The sequence below is a fragment of the Bos indicus x Bos taurus genome, chromosome 10 (assembly GCF_003369695.1).
Source record: "Bos indicus x Bos taurus breed Angus x Brahman F1 hybrid chromosome 10, Bos_hybrid_MaternalHap_v2.0, whole genome shotgun sequence".
Taxonomy (NCBI): Eukaryota; Metazoa; Chordata; class Mammalia; order Artiodactyla; family Bovidae; genus Bos; species Bos indicus x Bos taurus.
In genome coordinates, this window is record NC_040085.1 from 11,482,505 (window position 1) to 11,509,760 (window position 27,256).

Here is a 27,256-nt window from a genome sequence, read left to right on the forward strand (position 1 = left end):
GTTTTATATTCTGCACAAATAGCATGATTTAAAGAGCAGAGTCTAAACTGGATAATTTAAGTATATTTACTTTGGTCTCTACTTTGAAGCTAATTTTTATTTTTTGCCTACACAAATCCAACTAGTTTACCAAAGAGAGGGAAGGGGGAGGGGCAAATTAGGGGTATACGATTAAGTGATAAAAAAAATTGTGTAAAAATAGATAAGCAAGAAGGATATATTGTATATCTCAGAGAATTATAACCATTATTTTGTAATAACTTAATAGAGTGTAATCTATAAAAGTACTGAATCACAACATTGTGTATCTGAAACTAATATAGTATTATAAATCAACTGTACGTCAATTAAGAAAAATCAAAGCAAAACCAAAAAAACCTCACCTCCTTTACAAACTGAATCTTATTTCATCAATTGCAAGAGGTAATATGAGTTTGTTTTTTTTTCTTTTTTGACATTTTAAGCATTTCTTAAATCAGGATCCTTCTTGAAACTGATGGCAGATCATATTATTATTTTAATTGGGAAAGTTTTTCTTTCTTAGTAGTGGGTAAAATGATGGCATGTTTTACTACTCATAGAATCTTATATTAGATAAAATGTGATAATTTGGGGTCCCATATCTAACATTCCAGAAAAAATTGATTAGCAGTGGAAATTTTTTAGGCCTAATGAGATTTAGAAATTAAGATTTGAACATTCTTTTCCCCAAACAATTTGCCCATATTCTCCCTGGGATTTCCTTAATTTCTGGCTTTTGATTTGATTTTTGAGATACACACGTTTTCTTACCCTCATGTCACCTGAGCACTCAGATATATGTACCCATGTCCCACACAACTGTGTCTTAAGACACAACACAAATTTTTCTTCTTTGACCAAGTTGGGCACCTTCAACTGGCACAATTCAGGTTTTTCCTAAAAAGTTTTAAAATAGATGTTACTGGAGGAATTCTTAAATGAAGGACAAAGAAGCTGTGGTACATATATACAATGGAATATTACTCGGTTATAAAAAAGAATGAAATAATGGCATTTGCAGCAACATGGATGGACCCAGACATTGTCATACTGAGTGCAGGAAGTCAGACAGAGACAAATGGCATATGACGTCACTTAAGTCTAGCATCCAAAAAGGTACAAATGAATTTATAAAACAGTCTCTGAATCTTGTGTCTTAACCAATGTTTTTTAGGTTGAATTCAAGCTAAATAGAGAAACGCCATCATTCCCTGGTCGACTCTTACAACATGACCTTGAAAGAAACTACTCAAGTAGACAAGGTATTGGCAGAGAATAGAGATCAGATATGATTTGTCATCTTTAAGTAATATTGTTTAATAATATTGAATTTCTGCATCCAAATAGACTTCAGTTAAAGATGACATTATTCATTGGTTACCAAATTCATTGGGCATTTGTTTAAATCAGAATTGATTTTATGTACACAACATAGGTTATTTCTAATATAGGAAAAATTGTCATATTTTAGTTTGGAGTGGGCTATACACAAGAGAATTAGAAAGAATCTACCAAATAATGTCTTAGAACTAAGAAAAATAGCTAATTAGTGAGGGTAAGACTATGGGAACACATATTTAGTAAGTAAGGACACTGGAAAGAATGGAAAGTCGGGAGTAGAAAAGAAGCTATCTCTTTCCCTTACTAACACATATAATTATAGAATTATATCAAAATTATATCAAATTATATAATTTGATATATATATGTTATATATATACTATATGTATATATATACATATAATTATAGAATTATATCAAAATTATATCAAAGAATTATATCAAATTATATCAAATTTGTGTGCATCATGCAAGATCTTATTAGGAATACAGATTCTTAGTGCTTCCCTCATCCCCTTCCCCATTCTGACTTTGTAGGTCTTGGGTGGGATTTGGAAAAGTGTGTTTTAATAACTTCTCAAAAGACTCTGATGGATGTGGTTTGTGGACCACCCTTTGAAAAATAGCCTCATATGATCTGGTTATATTTCTGAAATGTATTGTTCAATTAAAGGAGAAATCTTCTTTAGAACTTTTGAGTTGTTACTTCAGTTCAGTTCAGTCGCCCAGTCGTGTCTGACTCTTTCTGACCCCATGAAATGCAGCACGCCAGGCCTCCCTGTCCATCACCAACTCCTGGAGTTCACTCAGACTCATGTCCATCAAGTTGGTGATGCCATCCAGCCATCTCATCCTCTGTCGTCCCCTTCTGCTCCTGCCCCCAAGCCCTCCCAGCATTAGAATCTTTTCCAATGAGTCAACTCTTCGCATCAGATGGCCAAAGTATTGGAGTTTCAGCTTTAGCATCAGTCCTTCCAAAGAACACCCAGGACTGATCTCCTTTAGAATGGACTGGTTGGATCTCCTTGCAGTCCAAGGGACTCTCAAGAGTCTTCTCCAACACCACAGTTCAAAAGCATCAATTCTTCGGCGCTCAGCTTTCTTCACAGTCCAACTCCCACATCCATACATGACCACTGGAAAAACCATAGCCTTGACTAGATGGACCTTTGTTGGCAAAGTAATGTCTCTGCTTTTGAATATGCTCTCAAGGTTGGTCATAACTTTCCTTCCAAGGAGTAAGCGTCTTTTAATTTCATGGCTGCAGTCACCATCTACAGTGATTTTGGAGCCCCAAAAAATAAAGTCTGACACTATTTCCACTCTTTCCCCATCTGTTTGCCATGAAGTGATGGGACTGGATGCCATGATCTTCATTTTCTGAATGTTGAGCTTTAAGCCACCTTTTCCCTCTCCACTTTCACTTTCATCAAGAGGCTTTTGAGTTCCTCTTCACTTTCTGCCATAAGGGTGGTGTCATCTGTATATCTGAGGTTATTGATATTTCTCCCGGCAATTTTGATTTCAGCTTGTGCTTCTTCCAGCCCAGTGTTTCTCATGATGTACTCTGCATAGAAGTTAAATAAGCAGGGTGACAATATACAGCCTTGACATACTCCTTTTCCTATTTGGAACCAGTCTGTTGTTCCATGTCCAGTCCTAACTGTTGCTTCCTGACCTGCATATAGGTTTCTCAAGAGGCAGATCAGGTGGTTTGGTATTCCCATCTTAGTTGTCAACAATTGTTAGCTCTCTGTAATGTACTAGAGTTAAGCACTGCAAAATACTTACATACAGTACTGTCCTCATCTAGGAGTTATATGAGAAGGATAATCGGTATAGGCCTCTCTAGATTGTTCATCTTGCACGAACACGTGGCAATTTTGAATATTAGCTTTCTTTTTTTGTTTTGTAATTTCTGGACTTTCCTCTTGGGCCCAGCTAATCTGACATCACTTTTCTGTTTCCTGTATCTTGAATTCTTCTCCTGGTCAGTTGCTAGACATGTCATCAACCTAACCACTGTTCTGCAGTGCAGAGAGCATCTGTCTTCCCTTCTTTGGTTCAGTTCAGTACATATCTGTTGAGTGTATTCTGTGTGCCAGACACTGTACTAGGCTCAGAGCTATAGATGTGAACCTGAAAATTTTCAAGTAGAATTTTCTTGTGTTTACATTGTGAACTTCCTTTACATTTTTGATAATAACTCTTAAATTTGTTTTCTGACTCATGAGCCAAACTTAAATACTTTCCCCAAGGTATTCTTGAGTTAGAGGATGATGTTGGTAGACAGATTTGTGTATGTCTGGCTGAATAAATTTATTTAAGTGTTTAAGTATTTCTAGATATTTGCTAATGAGGAAATAGTATAGAGGCACTGAATTTTGAAAACCTGAAAGATGAATAAAGTCCTGTACATAAATAATGTATATTTAATGTAAAATACAAATTAATTCCTTAGGGAAAAATAAACCTATTTTTTTCATTAAAAGATTTTATTCAAAATCATTCTCTCTAAAATGTGTACCGATTGTTTCCAAATGTGCCTCCTTCCTAGTTCCAGGCAGTTTTATGCAAAGAAGACCTCACCGTGTATAGCTGTATTCTTGACGTCTGTACTCACTGTTCTTCCTCCAAAGGCAAAAAACTCTGGAAAAATTTTAAGTAGCAATTTGTCAGGAAAAATGAGGGAATCTCTATCTAATAAACTGCATTCTGATACTGAATTATTATAATTAATTTTATTTCATTTCATATTTTTTATGTTTTTCAAAATTAATTGAACATATACCATAAATTAACCAGTGGTACTCTCAACCCAAAGTAAAGATACTCTTTGTTGGAGTTAGGCTACTTGGTCTTAAACTTGGTGTATGATTTCTTTTAGGCTTTTTATATTAATATTAAGAGTTAAGCTCTGTATCCTTGAAATTTTGTGAGAGTCAGGGACTGCTATACAGTAAAATCTCAGTTCCAGACCTTAATTGATTAAATCCCTTGGGTAAGAATGCCAAAATATGTATATAGAGAGGAAGAGGTAGTGCTTGACTCTTAAGATCATGATGAATCATGAAAAATACAAAATCAGGATTTTGATTACCAACACAGTCTTAAAGATAAGGCTAAGTGGACAAGCATATGAACATGTACTGTATTATCCATCTATCCAGCCAACCATCTGTCCATCCCCCTGCCCATCTCTCTGTCCGTCTTTCCCTCTATCCATCCACTTACCTATCCATCTCATCTATCCCTCCATCTATCATATATCTAGGGTGTGGTGTAGTAAAGACTCATACCAAATATATACCATTATGCCTTTAAACACTTTGGGATTCTAAGTATGAAAGAATTCATTCAGAATTTTTATACTAAAATGCAAATATTTCTGATGTTCTTTTTTAACAGAAATAACATTCACAAAACCGATTTTTGATTAACTCTCAATAAATTGGAAAATCAGTTAATTTAATGATTGCCTACTGAATTTAGATTCTGCAAAGAATATAAAGAATATAAAATGAGCTCCATTTCTCCAGGAGCTTATAAATTTAATTCGGAAGACAAAAGCTACTATTTGGTACATTAAATAGTGATATATGAAATTACCAGTAAGAGGAAATGTTTCAATTAAAATTTTGCTTTAAAGCAGGATGAAACAGTCCACATATATATATGTATGGGTGTTTGCTACGTACATCTACTGTATGTATATGTGTGTGGGTATTTATTGTGGATGTTTCGACTGCAGATCATTCTGGTCCCCAGTTGTTTAGAGGGTCATTTGTGTATTTTAAGGCCTTTCTATCTCATCATTCTCGTATTCTGCTATTTATTGTAAGATGTATGTTATACTGATCATGATAGTAAGCTCATCATGCAGACTGTGATTTTGACTTCTGTGCATAATAAGAGGTGGAAAGAGTGAGGATGAAATTCCTTTATTCACTGACTGTAAGTGAAATTTACTCCTTGATTATTGCCTCTACATCCCAAGTCTTATTAAATTTAAATTTGCTTTCTAAATTGAGCACTGGTTGAAGCCTTAACAAAGTAATTTTAAAAACCTAACTCTGACACTAACAAGGGAAATCAAGGCTGTTTATTGTTTGGAGTTTTTCCTCTATTATTTTTAGCTGACCAGTTAATCCTTAACCAGTTAATCCTTACTCTAGTTTTTGTTTTTTTTAACTATTCAGTTTTTGATTTCCAAATCAGTTTACTGACTTATGGTTGCTTGGGTATTTTGCTAGCAACTGGTCATGTCACAAGACCAGCTCATTTATGAATATGATCTTTGTTCTGAATGCTTGTACTCTAGAACATCATTGTTAATTATCTTGATATTTCATGATACTCAAAAAAGTGGGGTGTGAACACTAATATTTTGTTCAATAAGCCAGGTATGTGCCCTTTGGTATATATCTTGCACACCTGGAGAAGTTAGCAAATACCATTGCTTTACAGCTCTTTAATATGATATGTATGGAACTTGATTTTAAGATGGCCTCCCAAAGAATGATAGCTTCCTATATTTAGCTTTATCTTTTTGTCTTATCAGTCAGTTTAAGCAGTAGAATTCTGTGGCACTTTAGGTTCTATTTTATTGCTTTTTGCTTCCATCAACATCAGTTGCTGCTTTCAGGAAATTTTCTCTTGGTAGAAGAAAATAGTTTTTTCTGGTGTTCAAATTGGTACCTTTGACCCATTTCTCAAGTCTTACTTCATTTCTGGAGCTTCTCAGCATCTTTTATTAACTATTCTACATTTTTCTAGGTCTTTAGAATATATCTTAATATCCACCTCCACTGAAACCCATCTGTGATCTTCTTTAAGTGAAAACTACCCAGACACATTAATGTGTGAATATATAAATAGGTATTGTTTTTCCTTCTGCATTTTGTGCACGTTGTTCTGTATGGTTTATTACTTTCCTATGCCCACTAGATTGAAAGCTACTTAACGGCAGGGACAACGTCAGACCAACAGCTTATAAGTCTCATACGGGTGTCGAATACCTGTTAGACCCTAACTAAAAACCTAACTGCAAATGTACAAGATTTATTGACTCCACTTGGGTCTCTGCAATATTCTCTACCAATAGTAGCCGAACATACAAAGAAAAAAAGGATGATTCGAGGTTTACATTTGCTATCCAAAACTACTTTCTCTATATTTCTCTAAAGTCATGTGCTGTGTAGCTTTGTGATAAATGTTTTGATATTTTGAAGGAGATGGAAGAGTAATAAGTCCTTCGCCTCATAATAAATCATCCTGCATCTCATCCACAACAAATGTGACAGAACTATGTGGGCTGGAAATGAAAGCTGCCACGAGCTCCTTATCAGCATTTGGAGATTCTTCCATTCAGACACCTTCAAAGTCCAGAATCCGGCAGGGCTGTCATAGTGCTGGCCCCAATGTATCTGGTAATGAGGGAACTATCATCTCAGTTACAAGAGAGTTAAGATATAGTATTAGGAGTCAGGATTATAAGGGATAAATGTAGCACTAGAGTAGTCCTGTACTTTCAACCAATCTAAAGACAAGGGAAAAATTATTTGATATGTACAGAACATGTAGTTTAGACCTGAGGAGGAAAACAAGCTGAACTTTAGTTTCAGATACAGAGAGCTATAGAAGCTGTGTTTTCTAGAAAGGATATTGGTAGGTGCCAAAATTCTCCAAATATAAGTTTCAAAATCTGAAAGATTTTTCTTATTCAAGTAATTTGTATATTGTTTTTAATAGGTGATCATATTAATTTGGTGAGCTCATCAATGCCTTCATTTCCCATTCTCCAACGTTCTTCTGAAGAGAAGATTCTTTACTCAGACAGGTTGACCCTAGAAAGGTGAGGACAACTTATTTAATTTTTTTGACTACAGGATTTGAAAGGTACAAAAGTCTCTCTTCCTCCCCCTTGTTTTTCAACCTTTTAGTTCTCCTACCTAGGGATAATCACTGTTGCCAATTTAAAATTTATCCTTCCAGGAGTATGCAGAGAAATTTTATATCTGTGTAATGTAAAGGAGCTTGACTATACTCCAAAAGAGTACTATAGAGGTTCTAAAATATGACATTGATAAAAATGGGTTTTAGGATAGGGAAAAAAACTTCAAAATACACTCCTCCAATGGGCTTCTCAGCACTATTAAGTTGAGTTCCCCTTTACCTTATTGACCTCACCTGCTCCTGGTCTGGCCTTCACTCACCCTGCTACTGCATACCTGCTCCTTGAATACACCAAGAGCGCTTAAACCTCAGGAGTTTTGCGTTTGCTGTTCCCTCTGCCTGGAATGCTACTTCACCATGTGTCAGTAGGCTCACTTTCTTACCTCCATCAGACCTTTCCTCCAGGGTCACCATACAGGGACAGCCTTCCTTGCCCCTACTCTCCAAAGCAGCAACTCCTTCAACCCTGACAGTTCCAGCACCTTTCTCTGCTTTTCTTCTCAGCACTTATCTCCCTCTCACACATTAAATATTTAACTTAGCATATTTATTGTCGTTCATTGTTTGTCTCCTCCCAGTAGAATGTAAACTCCACAGACATGGGGAGTTTTGTTCAATTCTGTATCTTCAGCACCTAAAACAAAGCCCTGGACAAAATAAACCCTTAAGAAATCTTGAATGAATAAGTGTGTTTAGGACTTAATCCCTATCTTTAAATCTAGCAAAGTATCTTCAGTAGAATGGTGGATGAAGGATTTCAACCTTACCTTAGCGTTATAACCAGCAGAGAAACCTTCTCTGCAGAGAAACCTTCTCTGCTGTGCATACCTATAGCTCAGCAGTACATATGTAACAGCAGGGCGTTAAGCAAACTTTCTAGCTTAGCAATGCCTGAGCAGTGTTTATATCAGTGGGTTAATGGCAAGCGCATTTCTCTGGTTATGTGACATGGTTCCTTGAATCATCTCAACCTTTCCCACAGAAGGCAGTTACACTGAGTGTTTTCTGATGGTTAACTTTATATGAAATAATTAATACTGGAGTTTTTTTTTAATACTATGAGAGCTAGACTTAATTTTAATAACTACCCTTGCCAAAGTATATCAGTTTTTATATGAGTGATTTACAATTAGATCTAGAATGCTTGGTTCATGAAGGCAAGAAGTGGTTCTGTTTTTCTTCTTCTCATGGCGTGGGCACATAAAGATACTACTGTTAATATTCTTGAGAAGAGGCAGACTGCTGAATCAGAACCTTACTAACTTTAAACATGTTTTCTAGGCAGAAGCTGACCGTGTGTCCTATTATTGACGGGGAAGAGCACCTTCGTCTCCTGAACTTTCAGCACAATTCTATAACTCAGATCCAGAATATCTCCAATCTTCAGAGGCTAATATTCTTGGATCTATATGATAATCAAATTGAAGAAATTAGTGGACTTTCTACTCTGAGATCCCTCCGTGTCCTTCTGTTGGGGAAAAACAGGTAATTGTTATAGATCAGTCACTGTTTGTTATACTTAGGACTAATGTTGAGTCCTCTTGTGGTCTCTAGATAGCAACTCAACATTGAATAAAACTTAAGAACCTAACAGACTAATGTTTTTGAAAGACTGTTTGGATTAAGATTCATTTATAATTTGTTTTATGAGTTTCATATTGACAGTTATTCAAACCAAATAACATTTATTGAAAGTGAAAGTCACTCAGCCATGTCTGACTCTTTGCCACCCCATGAACTATACCGTCCATGGAATTCTCCAGGCCAGAATACTGAAGTGGGTAGCCTTTCCCTTCTCCAGGGCATCTTCTCAACCCAGGGATCGAACCCAGGTCTCCTGCTTTGCAGGTGGACTCTTTACCATCTGAGCCACCAGGGAAGCCTAAGTTGTGTCCAACTGTTTGTGACCCCATGGACTGTAGCCCACCAGGCTTCTTTGTCCAAGGGATTCTCCAGGAAAGTATACTGGAGTGGGTTGCCATGCCCTCCTCCAGGGGATCTTCCCAACCTAGGGATCATGCCCAATTCTCTTATGTCTCCTGCATTGGCAGGTGGCTTCTTTACCACTAGCGCCACCTGGGAAGCCCATAGCATTTATTAAGTGCATATTATTTCCATTGCTTTCCAGAGCCATATCATATGTGGGAGTAAATAACAGACTTTGGCCTTAATGTTCTATTAATGGCACCCCACTCCAGTACTCTTGCCTGGAAAATCCCATGGACGGAGGAGCCTGGTAGGCTGCAGTCCATGGGGTCGCTAAGAATCGGACACAACTGAGCGACTTCAGTTTCACGCATTGGAGAAAGAAATGGCAACCCACTCCAGTGTTCTTGCCTGGAGAATCCCAGGGACAGGGGAGCCTGGTGGGCTGCCGTCTCTGGGGTCCCACAGAGTCGGACACGACCGAAGCGACGTAGCAGCAGTAGCAGCAGCAGGCTATATTTTAAATATGTGTATTCACATTAAGCTTATGTGTTTCACTTGTAATTCTTCTCAGTGCTTAACTAAGGGTGGGCATTTGATACTTTGTGACTGTCAAATTATAGTTGGCTATCTGTATCCAGTTTTTCATCCACAGATTCAACTGAGGATCGAAAAACACTTGAAAAAAATATTCCAGAAAGTTCCAAAAAAGTAAATCTTGAGTTTACTGTCTTCCTGGAGACTATTTATGTATCATTTACATTGTGGTACATATTATGAGTAGTCTAGAGGTGATTTAAAGTCTACATATGCCCTACCATTTCACATAAGGGATTTGAACACTTGCAGACTTTGATACTGATCCTGTCAAAAAAAAGATACCCCATGACCAAGGGCAAAGGAGAAGCCCCAGCAAGACAGTTCAGTTCAGTCCCTCAGTTGGTCCGACTCTTTGTGACCCCACGGACTGCAGCACGCCAGGCATCCCCATTACCAACTCCCGGAGTTTACTGAAACTCATGTCCATTGAGTCAGTGATGGCATCCAACCATCTCATCCTCTGTCATCCCCTTCTTCTCCTGCCTTCAATCTTTCCCAGCATCAGGATCTTTTCATATGAATCAGTTCTTTGCATCAGGTAGCCAAAGTACTAGAATTTCAGTTTCATCATCAGTCCTTCCAATGAAAATATAGGACTAATTTCCTTTAGGATGGACTGGTTGGATCTCCTTGCAGTCCAAGGGACTCTCAAGAGTCTTTTCCAGCACCACAGTTCAAAAGCATCAAATCTTCAGTGCTCAGCTTTCTTTATAGTCCAAATTTCACATCCATACATGACTACTGGAAAAACCATAGCTTTGAATAGATGGACCTTTGTTGGCAAAGTAGTGTCTCTGCTTTTTAATATGCTGTCTAGGTTGGTCATAATTTTTCTTCCAAGGAGCAAGTGTCTTTTAATTTCATGGGTTCAGTCACCATCTGCAGTGATTTTGAAGCCCAAGAAAATAAAGTCTGCCACTGTTTCCCCATCTGTTTGCCATGAAGTGGTGGGACCAGATATCTTAGTTTTCTGAATGTGACTTTTAAGCCAACTTTTTCACTCTCCTCTTTCACTTTCATCAAGAGGCTCTTTAGTTCTTCTTTGCTTTCTGCTATAAGGGTGGTGTCTGCCATAAGCAATCAAACCCCTTACCCTCCAGAGATTCTCAGAGGGCTCAAACAAACCTTGTGTGTACCGGGACCTAGAGACCCTACAGAGACTGAGCCAGAACTGTGTTTGAGTGTCTCCTGCGAAGATACAGATAGCAGTGGCCTGACACAGGGGCAGGGCCTCTGGGTGCAGCAGACCTGGGTATGGCATAAGCCCTCTTGGAGGAGGTTGCCTTTAACCCCACTGTAGAGCCACCAGAACTTACACAGGACTGGGGAAACAGACTCTTGGAGGGCACAAACAGAACCTTGTATGCACCAGGACCGAGGAGAAAGGAGCAGTGACTCCACAAGAAACTGACCCAGACTTGCCTGTCAGTGTCCAGCAGTCTCCGACAGAGGCGTGGGTTGGCAGTGGTCTGCTGCAGGGTTGGGGAAGTAGGAAGTAGGAAATCAAGAAACACCTGGCTGCTGCTGCTGCTAAGTTGCTTCAGTCATGTCCGACTCTGTGCGACCCCATGGACTGCAGCCCACCAGACTTCTCCGTCCATGGGATTCTCCAGGCAAGAACACAGGAGTGGGTTGCCATTTCCTTCTCCAAGAAACACCTGGAGTAACAGGCAAATTTGGCCTTGGAATACAGAATGAAGCAGGGCAAAGGCTAATAGAATTTTGCCAAGAGAATGCACTGGTCATAGCAAACACCCTCTTCCAACAACGTAAGAGAAGACTCTACACATGGACATCACCAGATGGTAAACACCAAAATCAGACTGATTATATTCTTTGCAGCCAAAGGTGGAGAAGCTCTATACAGTCAGCAAAAACAAGACTGGAAGCTGACTGTGGCTCAGATCATGAGCTCCTTATTGCCAAATTCAGACTTCAATTGAAGAAAGTAGGGAAAACCACTAGGCCATTCAGGTATGACCTAAATCAAATCCCTTATGATTATACAGTGGAACTGAGAAATAGATTTAAGGGCCTAGATCTGATAGAGTGCCTGATGAACTATGGTCTGAGGTTCGTGACATTGTACAGGAGACAGAGATGAAGATCATCCCCATGGAAAAGAAATGCAAAAAAGCAAAATGGCTGTCTGAGGAGGCCTTACAAACAGCTGTGAAAAGAAGAGAAGTGAAAAGCAAAGGAGAAAAGGAAAGATATAAGCATCTGAATGCAGAGTTCCAAAGAATAGCAAGGAGAGATAAAAAGCCTTCCTCAGCAATCACTGCAAACAAACAGAGGAAAGCACCAGAATGGGAAAGACTAGAGATCTCTTCAAGAAAATTAGAGATACCAAGGGAACATTTCATGCAAAGATGGGCTCGATAAAGGACGGAAATGGTATGGATCTAACAGAAGCAGAAGATATTAAGAAGAGGTGGCAAGAATACACAGAAGAACTGCACAAAAAGGAGCTTCACAACCCAGATAATCACGATGGTGTGATCACTGACCTAGAGCCAGACATTCTGGAATGTGAAGTCAAGTGGGCCTTAGAAAGCATCACTATGAACAAAGCTAGTGGAAGTGATGGAATTCCAGTTGAGCTATTTCAAATCTTGAAAGATGATGCTGTGAAAGTGCTGCACTCAATATGCCAGGAAATTTGGAAGACTCAGCAGTGGCCACAGGACTGGAAAAGGTCAGTTTTCATTCCAATCTCAAAGAAAGGCAATGCCAAAGAATGCTCAAACTACCACACAATTGCACTCATCTCACACGCTAGTAAAGTAATGCTCAGAATTCTCCAAGCCAGGCTTCAGCAATATGTGAACCGTGAACTTCCTGATATTCAAGCTGGTTTTAGAAAAGGCAGAGGAACCAGAGATCAAATTGCCAGCATCTGCTGGATCATGAAAAAAGCAAGAAAGTTCCAGAAAAACATCTATTTCTGCTTTATTGACTATGCCAAAGCCTTTGACTGTGTGGATCACAATAAACTGTGGAAAATTCTGAAAGAGATGGGAATACCAGACCACCTGACCTACCTCTTGAGAAATTTGTATGCAGGTCAGGAAGCAACAGTTAGAACTGGACATGGAACAACAGACTGGTTCCAAATAGGAAAAGGTCAAGCCTGTATATTGTCACCCTGCTTGTTTAACTTCTATGCAGAGTACATCATGAAAAATGCTGGACTGGAAGAAGCACAAGCTGGAATCAAGATTGCCAGGAGAAATATCAATAACCTCAGATATGCAAATGACACCACCCTTATGTCAGAAAATGAAGAAGAACTAAAAAGCCTCTTGATGAAAGTGAAAGAGGAGAGTGAAAAAGTTGGCTTGAAGTTCAACATTCAGAAAACTAAGATCATGGCATCTGGTCCCATCACTTCATGGCAGATAGATGGGAAAACAGTAGAAACAGTGGCTGACTTTATTTTTTGGGGGGCTCCAAAATCACTGCAGATGGTGACTGCAGCCATGAAATTAAAAGACGCTTACTCCTTGGAAGGAAAGTTATGACCAACCTAGACAGCATATTAAAAAGCAGAGACATTACTTTGTCAACAAAGGTCCATCTAGTCAAGGCTATGGTTTTTCCAGTAGTCATGTATGGATATGAGAGTTGGACTCTAAAGAAAGCTGCTCGCCGAAGAATGGATGCATTTGAACTGTGGTGTTGGAGAAGACTCTTGGGAGTCCCTTGGACTGCAAGGAGATCCAACCAGTCCATCCTAAAGGAGATCGGTCCTGGTTGTTCATTGGAAGGACTGATGTTGAAGGTGAAACTCCAATACTTGGGCCACCTCATTCAAAGAGCTGACTCATTGGAAGAGACCCTGATGCTGGGAAAGATTGAGGGCAGGAGGAGAAGGGGACAACAGAAGATGAGATTGGATGGCATTACCGCCTCAATGGACATGGTTTGGGTGAACTCCGGGAGTTGGTGATGGACACGGAGGCCTGGTGTGCTGCGGTTTATGGGGTTGCAGAGTCGGACATGACTGAGCGACTGAACTGAACTGACTGTACATTATGTCCCTAGTATACTTATTTATCTCATAACTGAAAATTTGTGTCTTTTGACTGCCTTCATCCAGTTCCCCCTCCTCTCACCTATTCCCTGCCTCAGTTCAGTTCAGTCGCTCGCTCAGTCGTGTCTGACTCTTTGTGACCCCATGAATTGCAGCACGCCAGGCCTCCCTGTCCATCACCAACTCCCAGAGTTCACTTAGACTCAGGTCCATCGAGTCGGTGATGCCATCCAGCCATCTCATCCTCTGTCATCCCCTTCTCCTCCTGCCCCCAATCCCTCCCAGCATCAGAGTCTTTTCCAATGAGTCAACTCTTTGCATGAGGTGGCCAAAGTACTGGAGTTTCAGCTTTAGCATCATTCCTTCTAAAGAAATCCCAGGGCTGATCTCCTTCAGAATGGACTGGTTGGATCTCCTTGCAGTCCAAGGGACTCTCAAGAGTCTTCTCCAACACCACAGTTCAAAAGCATCAATTCTTTGGCGCTCAGCCTTTTTCACAGTCCAACTCTCACATCCATACATGACCACTGGAAAAACCATAGCCTTGACTAGACGGACCTTTGTTGGCAAAGTAATGTCTCTGCTTTTCAATATGCTGTCTAGGTTGGTCATAACTTTCCTTGCCCCTGGTAACCACGAATCTGCTTTCTTTCCCTGATTTTGTTTGTTTATGAATATAATCAGCCTCCAAATCTCTGTTAGTTCCTGTTACACAACGTAGTGACTTGATATTTGTTTACATTTCAAAGTGATCACCACAGTAAGTCTAGTTACCATCTCTCACCAAAGATATTACATAATTATTGACTATATTCCTCACACAATACATTTCATACCCATGACTTATTTATTTTGCAAATGGTAATTTGTGTCTCTTAATCTCCCTCACCTATTTCTTTCTCAGTACCCGCTCTGGCAACCACCTGTTTGTTCTCTACAACCATTTCTGTTTTCTTGTGTTTTTTGGTTTCTGCATATTAGTGAAATCATATGGTATTTTGCCTTTGTCTGTCTGATGTATTTCAGTTAGTGTTATACCTTCCAGGTCTATCCATGTTGTTTCACAAGGCAGGGTTTCCATTTTTTTATGGCTGAGTAATATTCCATGTATATATATACTACATCTTTATTGATTCACCTACTGATGGGCACTTGGGTTGCTTCCATATTGTGGCTATTGTACATAACGCTACAATGAACATAGGGGTGCACGTATCTTTTAAGTGGTGCTTTTCTCTTCAGATATATACCCAGAAATGGACTTTTTGGATCATATAGTAGTTCCATGTTAAATTTTTTTAGAATTCTTTCTTTCTCTGTGGCTGAGCTGTGTCTTCATTACTGTGCACAGACTTTCTCTGGTTGCCGTGAGTGGGGGCTACTGTTTGTTGTGGTTCAAGCGCTTCTCACGGTGGTGGCTTCTCTGGGTGTGGAGCCAGGCTCTTGGCATGTGGGCTTGAGTGGTTGCAGCACGTGGGCTTTACAGCGTGGGGCCAGTGGTTGTGGCGCTCAGGCTTGGTTGTCCCGTGGCGTGTGGTGTCTTCCTGCACTAGGGTCAAACTGTGTCCCCTGCACTGGCAGGCAGATTCTTAACCACTGAACCAACGGGGAAGTCCCCCATTTCAAATTTTTGGAGGAATTTCCATAACATTTTCTTAGTGGCTGCGCCAATTTATATTCCCATCAGCAGTGCATGAAGGTTTTCTTTTCTCCACATTCCTGTCTCTTTTTTTCAGTTTATCTGGCTTCTTGGAAATATATATATATTTTTAATATTTTGTTCTTTGAAGATACAAGTCTGTCTTTCTCTTTCTATTCCTCCATCTGTTTTTTGTTTACTTTTGCTCACACTTTATTTTTCACGTAAAGAAAGTAGCTATTAAATAGTTCTAAAACTTTTAGTGTTCTGGAGTAAAAAAAAAAATGTGTCAGAAGACTACTTTCCACATTCTCCCAAATTGCATATTTTTGAAGTATCAGTACAAGCAATTCTGACCTATTCCTCCTGTTCTCCAGTCAGCTGACTTAGTCACAGCTGTCTTAGTCACAGCAAGGAGCCTGTGAGCCTAGAAGATGCAGATCTGTACTGAGCCAGTACTTTAGTGGATATTAGGCCAACCCAGCTGAGGATTGCTGAAGAAGAGACACACATCCACCGCCCTGTCTCCTTGTGTTCGTTCTTGGTGACTAGTTGCCCCCTGCTGGTTAAATCAATGACATTTACTCCCTCGCACATCTCAAAGCACTGCAGTCTTTGAGTCCAAGGCAATGGAACCACATATGACAATCCAGTGCAACCATATGCCTTTAAATTCAAGCAGATCCAAAAAAGATTTCTGCTCCAAAGATAGAAAGATCCTGCTCAGCTTCCATATGTGAAGTTTACATTGCTACCAAACAACTCCCAACCCCTCCATACCACTTTGCTGTTGAAGTCCTTCCCGTCTAACTCTTCTACTCTCTATATCCTCTGTTTACCTTTCGGAGATCTTCTGGTACCCTGATGTTCACAGGCTCATGACCAGAACTTTGCTGGGTTTTCTCGTGATCTCCCAGTTCTACAGATAACAGAATTTTCTACTAGACCCTGGAATTCCATATTCCTTTGCTTTTGATTTCTTGAAGTATCTCACTTAAGGATTTGTCTTTGACACCTGAGAAGCCAGGTATAGAAGCCTCATATAGATCCTGTAGTGGGGTCCTTATTCTAACATCAGCACATAATGTGGCCTGCAGAGACAAGCTGTGGTATGTCCCTAGAGGTCTGTAGTTGCTGAGTGATGAGTGGGCCTTGTCTTTTTCTAGTTCACTTCCATTTGATGGGAGAATTTCTTTTTAAGTAAAAGCTTTCAGGTCACATTGGTATCTTACTAGTTTTTTACAACTTAGTATATAACTTACAGAGTTTGGGCTCTGCTGCTGCTGCTGCTAAGTCACTTCAGTCGTGTCCGACTCTGTGCGACCCCATAGACAGCAGCCCACCAGTCTCCCCCGTCCCTGGGATTCTCCAGGCAAGAACACTGGAGTGGGTTGCCATTGCCGTCTCCAATGCATGAAAGTGAAAAGTGAAAGTGAAGTCGCTCAGTCAGGTCCGACTCTTAGCGATCCCATGGACTGCAGCCTACCAGGCTCCTCCGTCCATGGGATTTTCCAGGCAAGAGTACTGGAGTGGGGTGCCATTGCCTTCTCCGGTTTGGGCGCTAGTCAGTTGTAAATAGATGATCCTTAGGTAGGTCTGTTGACAGTGCTCTGATACAACATCGAAAGGACTGTCATTCACCCCTTTGCCTTGTTTCCAAGCATTGGTTATCAATACTGAATACACCATTCTATACTCACATGTAAGTTTTAAAAATTTGTTTTTATGTGATCTGTTTTTTACTTAAATATATTTTATTATTTTGGCTTCCCTGGTGGCTCAGACAGTAAATAATCCGTGTCAGCGAGGAGAGGGGTGTGAGAGAGGAGACTGAGAGGGGGCTTTGGTCCTAATGGAGTAGTGTGGGCAGGGGGTGGTGTGGGGAGATAAGGGTGAGAGGAAGAAGAGTCACACTGCAACAGAACATAATAGGTGTATGATAAGTATTTTTATAACTTAAACTGGGTGGGATTGCTTTTGGTAATACAGTTCTGGATTTGGCTATGATGTGAGTGGTGGAAAGGAAGAGAGAGCTCTTTTCGATAGGGTCATCTGGAAAGGCTGCTCTGAGAAGATGTATGAGCCAAGACTTGAATAATGGGAAGGAGTGAACCATGTGAAGTTCTGGTGGAAGAACATTAAGGAAGAAGGAACAGCAAGGGTAAACACCCCAAGGCAGAAATGAGTTTGTCAAGTTAGAGATAGCAAGAAAGCCCCTGTGGCTGGAGCAGAGTGAGTGGGTAAGCCTGAGAAGGAGATAAGCCATGGAAGGAGATAAGCTAAAGGAAGAGTCAGCCAGGCAGTTTAGGGCCTTGAGGACTGAGGTGAGGGCTTTAAGTTGTATTCTAAGGTGAAGGAAATTGCCTTGAATAAGTGCCTTGTGCTAAAGTTCGTAGAAGTAGAATTGTTCTTTCCTAAAGATAGCACTTTTAAGCTGTCTTTGGAACATTTCCCCCAGTGGGACTGCATCTTTAACATTACAATTAAATCAATGGAGATATGTTTTTTAATATATGTGATTATATACAATCTCTCTCTCTATGTATATATGTATTTCTGTGTCTATATATCTATCTGGAGAAATAGAATACATTAAAATAAGTTATGCCTTAGACTGTTTTGATTTGCAATAGATGTGATACATCTGTATTTCCATTCTAATTTTCAGAATTAAGAAAATTTCAAATCTGGAGAATCTAAAGAGCTTAGATGTCTTGGACCTTCATGGAAATCAGGTATTATTAAAGCCCTTTTGTAACTTACTTTTTTGAAAAAGCTCTAGGAAATTTGGCATAGGACTTTTAATAATTATACTTGTGTTGAATTTTTCCAGAGTTACTTCACTGATTCACTGAAATTAGCTGTGGTATTAAGGTATTAAGTCTATTTACATAGATTTCTCAACAGCAAATGACAGATAAGACATAAAACATTTAGAATTCTTGTAGTTATGCCTATTTTGTTTCTTATTTAGTCTTTTATTAAGTTAATAGCCAACCCCAAATCAAGAACTAGAATATTACTATTGATTTTCTTCTACCTAAGTGTTCCTTCTTTATTCCGTTACCACTATTGTGGATTTCACATTTATCATCCCTTTGTGGGTGTTTTTAGTTGGTTTCATCACATATACATGTGTCTAAATAATATATTGTTTAGTAGTATTGTTTTTTAACTTTAAAAAGGTGTCACACTGTATATTGTCATCTAATGTTTGCTTTTTTGATACAGTATTATGTTACTGAGATTTATCTATTTTGATTATGTAGTTGTAGTTTATGTTTATTGTTGTATGTTCCATGGTTTGATTATACAAAAACATTTTTCTCCATTTTATTATCGATAGACACTTGGCTTGATTCCTTTTTGTTTGCTTGTCTTTTTGTTTTGTTTCCTACTCGGATAACACGTCTAAGAACATTCTTATATATGTTTCTCCCATACATTATATTACTCTAGGGTATATTCCTAGGAGTGGAACTGATGGGTCATAGGTTATTTAAATGTCTAACTTTAAAAGGTAATGCCAAATTGTTCTCCAAAGTGATTGTACCAGTTTATACTCCCACCAGTAACACATAATAGATCCTGTTGCTTCATATCTTTTTCAACATTTGGAATTGTCATACTTCTTAATTGCCAATTGAATTGGTGTAAAGGGGTGGCCCCTTACGGTCTGGGTTTATATTTCCCTGATTACTGTATAACCTGGGATCATTATCATGTTTGATCAATTTATCTACCCACATATTTGTCTGTCTTAATTTGTGTCTGGTTTGTTATGTTCCCCTCCTTATCTTCTCTCTCAGAGCATCTTGGCTGTTTTTTTAACCCCTTGCTCTTACATTTAAATTTTAGTCTTTTCAATAAGAATACTTATTTCTAAATAACTACATGAGCTACATGCGCATGCAGAAGGTAAAGCCTCTCCTGAGGTGGCAGGTGTACATTGTGGGATGATCTGGGAGTCCTTGCCTGTTGAGACCACTTGCAGTCGGTCAGACATAAACCTCAGTGTAATCTCTCTGGGGGCTCTAATAGCTGTTAGTCCCAAGCGTTTTGTTGAAAACCGAATTTTATTAATAAAACCATGATAGATCTGGATAGGCCGCATCAGCTAGCAGCTGGGGTCAGCTAGCGGCTGGGATCCCAGCTCCATCTGTATGTCTGCCTATATGTGCACACAGAGGGAGGGTTTTTGATGGCCTAGGAACTGTCCAGCCCTGCAGGCTGGTTAGTGTCTTTCTAGTAAAGAGAAAGTTAGCCTGTTATTAATAGATGTTGGTAGAAGGGGAAGAAGAATTAAAGTGTTCGTCAGTAAGAGAATATCACATACAAAAGCACTGAGGCTAAAAATAACATGGTAAGTATTTTTTTACTGCTAGAGAATTCAGCACATGTTGGGGGATGGTGAGAGATGAGGCAAGAGAGGTAGATATAAGGCCAGATTGTGGAGGGCTTTATATGCAGTACTAAGAAATTGCTATTTTGTCTTTATTTATCCCCCTATTTTAAATATTGTTCATAAATATAAGTGAAACATTTTATGGTAGCAATATTTTTCCTAAGTTTATTTTAAAATGTATAAGCATTTATTATGTGTTCTTCATATTATAATATACTTTTAAGAATTCATGGGCATTACCCAAGATCTATAAGAGCAACTGGCAAATGAATAACATATCACTTGATCTATATATCTTGTATAGGGATTACTTACCAACGTTATGTTGATTAAAAATGCTCTATTCCTTGTTAAATGACCTATATTATGTGTTCTATAATCCCAGCATATGTTTGTGGTAGTCTGTGTATTAAGATTAAATATTTATACCACACAAATTATTTCTCAAGATTCTGTGAATACAAGAAAGAAATTTTAAGTGAAAATCTTAGTCTTGTTTCAAATATTTAAATCCAATAAGCAAAAATTTGGAGTATTTCAAAGCAAAGATAGTCTTGGTGACTAAAAAGTCAGGGGATGTTTTAACTCAAGTTGAACAATGTGCAACTCTAAAAAAATAGCATCAGATAGTTTAAAAACTAAAAGACTATTAAGTGAATATTTATTATAGTTTGAATTTACTTCCATTGGGAATAATAATGATACATGGTGTACATTGTAAAATGAAATGTAATTGGTTTTTTGATGTGCACACATTGGGAGGAATAGTGATAGTGCTCAAGAGACAGACTGGGGAATGGAAAGAGAGGGGACGTGAGACCGGAGCAAGAGACAGATGGGGAATGGAAAGAGAGGGGAGGTGAGACCGGAGGTAGAGAACAGTTGGGAGACTAATTCAATAATCCTTGTGAGAAGTGATGACAACTTACAGCAATAACAATAGGGGTGTAACAAAGGGGCAGATTGAATAAATATTTAAGTAAAAACATTAAGATTTAGCAATTGATTGTATGTGAGTAGTAGAGAATACAGAGGAATATGGGAGACTGATTCTTAATTTATAACCTAGATTTCTTTTTTTGTCTACCAGAAAATGTTCTCCTGTTGAATGGTTGCTTTAACGTGGACACAAACATGCTTCAAGAAGAATCTGTTCTTTCAGTGACATCTTTTCCTTCAGGGAGAGCTTGCCCTTTCTGTGATTGCTCGCCTGAAAGCAGACATCTTTCTTTTCAGTGTTGTTTAATAGGAAGGTCATCTTTATCCACATAGAGCAATCTGGGTCACTCATACACATACAAAAGCTGCAGGATCCAGCTTTCCTTAATGTATTGAGAAGCTTTCCTATCTACCTTAAGACCCCCTCTGATCAGTGTGACCTAAGTTTAGGCTTTTGAACATTCCTATCATCTCTTCTTCTGGCTGTGAAATTTATTAACTGATTAAGAACTCTGCTCTCACTATACACCACCTTTTGCTTGAAGATTCTGTCATTTGCTCTATTCCTGTGACTTTGTCCATGGCTGCAACAGAGTAACAAATTTTATTCTATCGGAGATGTTCCACCCAATTCTGCCATGTCGGTTCGCAAACCAAGAAATTGAACAATATCCCCAGTGATTTTTTTTTTTTAATTACTGATTTATACCTATAATGGCACCCCACTCCAGTACTCTTGCCTGGAAAATCCCATGGACAGAGGAGCCTGGTAGGCTGCAGTCCATGCTAAGGGTTGGACACAGCTGAGCAACTTCACTTTCCCTTTTCACTTTCATGCATTGGAGAAGGAAATGGCAACCCACTCCAGTGTTCTTGCCTGGAGAATCCCAGGGACGGGGGAGCCTGGTGGGCTGCCGTCTATGGGGTCGCACAGAGTCGGACACGACTGAAATGACTTAGCAGCTTAGCAGCATGAATTAACAACATTTCTTTTCAGAGTTACCAAACTAAAAAGGGACTCTAAAATGTAGGCATCCTAATTGTATGTCCCACCAGGAGCAAATGATATTGGAGAAAGGTAGTTTTCTAAAAGAAGTGCTCCAGGATTATTAGCAGAAGGGGGAAGACATGATACACAGGTCATGTGCCCCTTCATTCTGTGTATTTATCTTTCTTGAGTTCAGAGAAGGTTTATATATATAAAATATATACATGTATACATATACATATTGCTTTTTCATATACCTATCTCTATTTTTTTTTTAGTATTTTAGTAGAATTTCTTAAGCTTTTATTGATATTACTGATTTCCTATAGTGTCCATTTTACTTTTTGCTGATTCTTTACATTTTAAATTCTATCATCTATTTAGTTTTGAAATGTCATTTTCTGTGTCTTTACAGTTCTGTCATCTGCAAATACTCATAACCTTGTTTTTTTCTTTTACAGATTTTAATTGTTTTCATTTTATTATTAGTTAAACCAAAAATCTCAGTGCAAATTTTAAAGCATGGTCATAGTTTATCTTTTATATTATTAAATTTGCGATAAATATACTTAGATTTCTCCTCTTGAATCTAGATGAAATCTAGATGGTATTTCTTGAATGTAAGAGAAGGGCTAAATAATATCATAGAAAGTGTATTTTAAGTCTTTAAAAAGGCTATTTTAGCCAATATCTGCTTTGAAATGTTAAATAGAAATTTTCAAATAATATTGTGATGGAAATACAGATGAGAAAATTAATCTCCAGTGACTGTGAAATTTATATATTTTAATGTCCAGAAAAAAAATGTTATGAATAACTCGATATTACTTAAGTCTGTTAGATTAAAAGGTTGATGAAGCCCTCCCAAGGAGCCCTACTTCTGGGTCATTTAGAAACTCACCCTGTTTTGTGCTGTTCTTGCAGTATTACAATAGTGGGGCTTAAAGTCATGCTGCACGCTCGTCACTTCACGGGCCATACTCTGTAACTCACCCTTGCTTGTGCACCTCAGATTCCTCTGCTTATGTTCATGTGTATAGTCTGTAATTCAAGTCCTCTTGTTCTAAACAGCCAGTGTCCACCATATTGTACCCTGACTCAACATTATCTGTCTCCTCTCTTAAGCAGTTTCAGTAATAAAGAATATCTATCCTCACCCTCTCCTGGGGTTCCTAGTTCCTTTTCCATTCAGACTCTTGACTGCTTTCAGGATCCTACAGTATAAGTGGAGTATGAACAGGGAGAATTGGTATCATTTCTTTTCTCTGTCTTTTCTCTCAGAGGGTAGTCTTGTTTGGTCAAAACATTGTGAGCTCATGCCTTAGGCTTACAGTTTCTATTTTGCAGCTAGTACGTATATTTCTCTTCACCTTCCTGGGAACCTGGCTCAGTGCTGGGCAGTTCAGTTTAGTTCAGTTCAGTCGCTCAGTTGTGTCCGACTCTTTGTGACCCCATGAACTGCAGAACTCCAGGCCTCCCTGTCCATCACCAACTCCTGGAGTTTATTCAAACTCATGTCCTTTGAGTCGGTGATGCCATCCAACCATCTCATCCTCTGTTGTCCCCTTCTCCTCCTGCCTTCAGTCCTTCCCAGCATCAGGGTCTTTTCCAGTGAGTCGGTTCTTTGCATCACATGGCCAAAGTATTGGAGTTTCAGCTTCAACATCAGTCCTTTCAATGAACACTCAGGCTAATTTCCTTTAGGATGGACTGGTTGGATCTCCGTGCAGTCCAAGGGACTCTTAAGAGTCTTCTCCAACACCACAGTTCAAAAGCATCAGTCGTCAGTGCTCAGCTTTCTTTATAGTCCAACTCTCACATCCATACATCACTACTGGAAAAACCATAGCTTTGACTAGACAGACCTTTGTTGGCAAAGTAATGTCTCTATGCTGTCTAGGTTGGTCATAACTTTTCGTTCAAGGAGTAAGCATTGTTAATTTCATGGCTGCAATCACCATCTGCAGTGATTTTGGAGCCCCCCAAAATAAAGTCTGCCACTATTTCCAGTGTTGCCCCATCTATTTGCCATGAAGTGGTGGGGCTAGATGCCATGATCTTAGTTTTCTGAATGTTGAGTTTTAAGCCAACTTTTTCACTCTTCTCTTTCACTTTCATCAAGAGGCTCTTTAGTTCTTCTTTGCTTTCTGCCATAAGGGTGGTATCATCTGCATATCTGAGGTTACTGATATTTCTCCTGGCAATCTTGATTCCAGCTTGTGCTTCATCCAGCCCAGCGTTTCTCATGATGTACTCTGCATATAAGTTAAATAAGCAGGGTGACAATATACAGCCTTGATGTACTTCTTTTCCTATTTGGAACCAGTCTGTTGTTCCAGGTCCAGTTCTAGCTGTTGCTTGGAGATGCCCAAATGAGTGCTTATTGATTATTTGGTAAAATATACTTCAAATAATTACCATGGTCAAATTACAAGATGTGTTCCTTTAGTTAATTTTCACAAATTAAGTAACTTCATAATATCTATAACAGAGGAAACATGAAATAGATTTTGAAATGTCTTCATATAAATATGTTTGTTACAGAATCCAGTGACTGGGTCTTTTATTTTTATAACATGTACCTCTGAGATTTATGCCTGCTAATCATCCCTACCTCATTTTTTTAACAGATTACCAAAATTGAAAATGTCAATCATTTGTGTGATTTGAGAGTTTTAAATCTTGCCAGGAACTTTTTAAGTCACGTTGATAATCTTAATGGGCTGGATTCACTAACTGAGCTTAACCTGCGACACAATCAAATTACTTTTGTGGTGAGTATTAAAATGGAATCAATATGTGATTTCTGGCCTTTCTTTTAAGGGAATGAAATAAATGTTATAGCATTGCTTTCTGTAAAGTAGGAGTCTAAGGTAATTTAGTTTTTTTCTGAATTTAAATTGTGGATATAATTGTTAAGCTTTATAATATTATGGTTTGGGAAATGGTATGTTATTTTCCATTCTAAAAGATAAATGTAAAATTAGGAGCAGGAGTGTTATCAGTAAATGAATCAACTATGGATAAATGAATTTTGAATCCTTTCCTGTGTTGTTATAGAAATAGAATTAATAAGAAAGACGGTTATTGGTGACCGAAAGTTGGCAGATTGCTGCACAGAGAGGAAAAAGACGCAGTGAGGAGAGACTGAGGGCTTCGAAGACACATAAATATCATATTCTTGGCAGTTTTTCGAAGGCAGCTTGGTATGGAGGAAAGAACACTGTTGCACAGGACATCAGAGGCCCAGTGCCGGTCTGCTTCATCTCTCACTACTTGTGTAGTAGTGTAGTGTTAGTTGCTCAGTTGTGTCCAACTCTTTGCTACCCCACGTCCTGTAGACTGCCAGGCTCCTCTGTCCATGGGAGTCTCCAGGCAAGAATACTGGAGTGGATTGCCAATCCCTTCTCTATTTTCCTGACCCAGGAATTGAACCTGGTTCTCCTGCATTGCAGGCAGATTCTCTACCATCTGAGCTATAGGGAAGATCCCGTAACTGTGTGACCTTGGGTAAGTCGCTCACCTATGAGATTCAGTTTACTTTTCTCTAAAATGAGGACATTGGGCTAGATCATCTCTGCAGTCCTTTTTGGTTTGCTGACTGAAAAAAAGATATAAATATGATAGAAAGCGGCATGTGAGCAGGAGGAAAAGAGCTGGCATCATGAGACTACTCTGAAACTCTGAGGATGAACTTCGTTAGATTTATAGTTTTACTCATGTTTAGCAGCTAAATAACTGCTTAATGCTCAGGTATGTTGAACTTGCATATGTGAGGAGCTCTAGAAATAACTTTCAGTTATATGACATGATACAGGCCAAGAAGACATCTAAGGCTTTATAAAAACACTATTTGTTTTTTAACAAGTTTCCTGTTAAAGTTTCTTATTAAGTTTTAACAAGTTTTCTGTTGTTTATATGCAACAGAGAAACTGCATTAGGTTTTCTGTGGATATCACGTAAGCGCTCTTAAAGGCACAATCTGATTCTTAACTTTTTCAAGACATTGAGTTCCTTGGTTGGTTGGTTTAGTCACTAAGTGTCTGACTTTTGCAACCCCACGGACTGTAGCCTGCTGGTCTCCTCTGTCCATGGGATTCTCCAGGCAAGAATACTAGAGTGGGCTGCCATTTCCTTCTCCAGGGAATCTTCTCAACCCAGGGATCAAACCCAGGTCTCCTACATTGCAGGCAGATTATTTACCAACTGAGCTATGAGGGAAGCCCATTAGTAAGTAGGTAAGCCCATCGAGTTCCTTAGTAAATAATTACATAAACTTAAGTGGTACACTTGAAAAAGTTGGAGGACAGTTGATACCTTATCTCTAGGCCTCACTGGACAGATTGGTTTCATTTTGAAGTTTCCCCAGAAAATCTGAGCCAAGTAATGCTTACATTTTCTAGGAGGTTGAGATAATTTCAAAACCTTTTCTAAGACATAGATTTATTCCAGAACCTTTAAATTCTGCCAACCTTTCCCCAGATTGGATTTAAATATTGGAAATGGCTTGTTTATTTTAAGAGACATCCATATTGAGTTAATCTGTTACATTGCTGTCTCGAGGAACTGTTCAGGCTGGACTTAATCCGTCCTCAGGACATTGGGTGTGGTAAGAATCCAAACACTTCGGTAGAGTGGAGTACAGAAATCTGTTGGCCTTAGCATATTTCTGTCTACAGTTTGTCCTTCATTTGGAAAATGTGTAATATACATCCAGGAAATTGCTTAATGAATTTCCCACTGAGTACCTAATCATTACTGTTATAGATTAGGCAGCAGTAAGCATCTTATGGAAAAGGAAATTGTTTTAATTTCTAAAAGTGAAAAAGGTTTAAATATTATGTATATGGTATAAGCATCATGTGTATTTATTGGATACTGTGAGTGTATGTGTAAGAATAAATAAACTTTTCCAACTCTATTTCTTTTCTGAAGCATCCTTTTCCTGAAGGCCCAAGAGACTTTAAATCTGAGGATTCCTTTTTTCCCCCCTCTCTCTCTTTTTTTTAAACTACCTCTTCTTTTCTCCAGGGTCAGTTATCACATTATTTTTTTTGCTTTGTTTTTTCTCATGGTTTTGATTTTCCTCAGTGACTGGTAATTCTTAAATGAAGGACCATGTTAAGGCATGGCTGACTCTCTTCTACAGCTGAATAGGTCTTTTTTAACCATAAGTCTCTCCCTAGAATGATCACTAGATTTGTGTAAGTTGCTGAATCCCACACACTGGCAGACTTCCCCTTAGAGTGAGTGGACAACAGGCAGGCTCACTGTGTAACTATCAAAATAAGAAACACTACTTTGTGAGGGCAGGGAGGAGGAATAAGAAGGACCTTAGTATCTTTTGTGCCAGCTGAAATTGCCATTCCTCTTCCCCTTCTGGTTCTACTGTGGCAGTTATTAAAC

At 38.8% G+C, this 27,256-nt stretch overlaps 1 protein-coding gene across 4 annotated transcripts in view; it reads left to right on the forward strand.

Moving 5' to 3' along the window:
• The window catches only part of LRRC49 (leucine rich repeat containing 49), a 157,803-nt gene that overhangs the window by 1,052 nt on the left and 129,495 nt on the right, over positions 1-27,256 (forward strand). For 3 of the 4 annotated variants that reach the window (XM_027553100.1, XM_027553099.1, XM_027553102.1), the window contains 6 exons: positions 1,196-1,283; positions 6,594-6,791; positions 7,114-7,216; positions 8,599-8,802; positions 18,187-18,253; positions 24,481-24,624. In XM_027553100.1, the coding sequence (XP_027408901.1) occupies positions 1,196-1,283; positions 6,594-6,791; positions 7,114-7,216; positions 8,599-8,802; positions 18,187-18,253; positions 24,481-24,624 (804 nt within the window). The remainder of the gene's footprint in view (positions 1-1,195; positions 1,284-6,593; positions 6,792-7,113; positions 7,217-8,598; positions 8,803-18,186; positions 18,254-24,480; positions 24,625-27,256) is intronic. The other variant, XM_027553101.1, reaches the window with a different exon arrangement.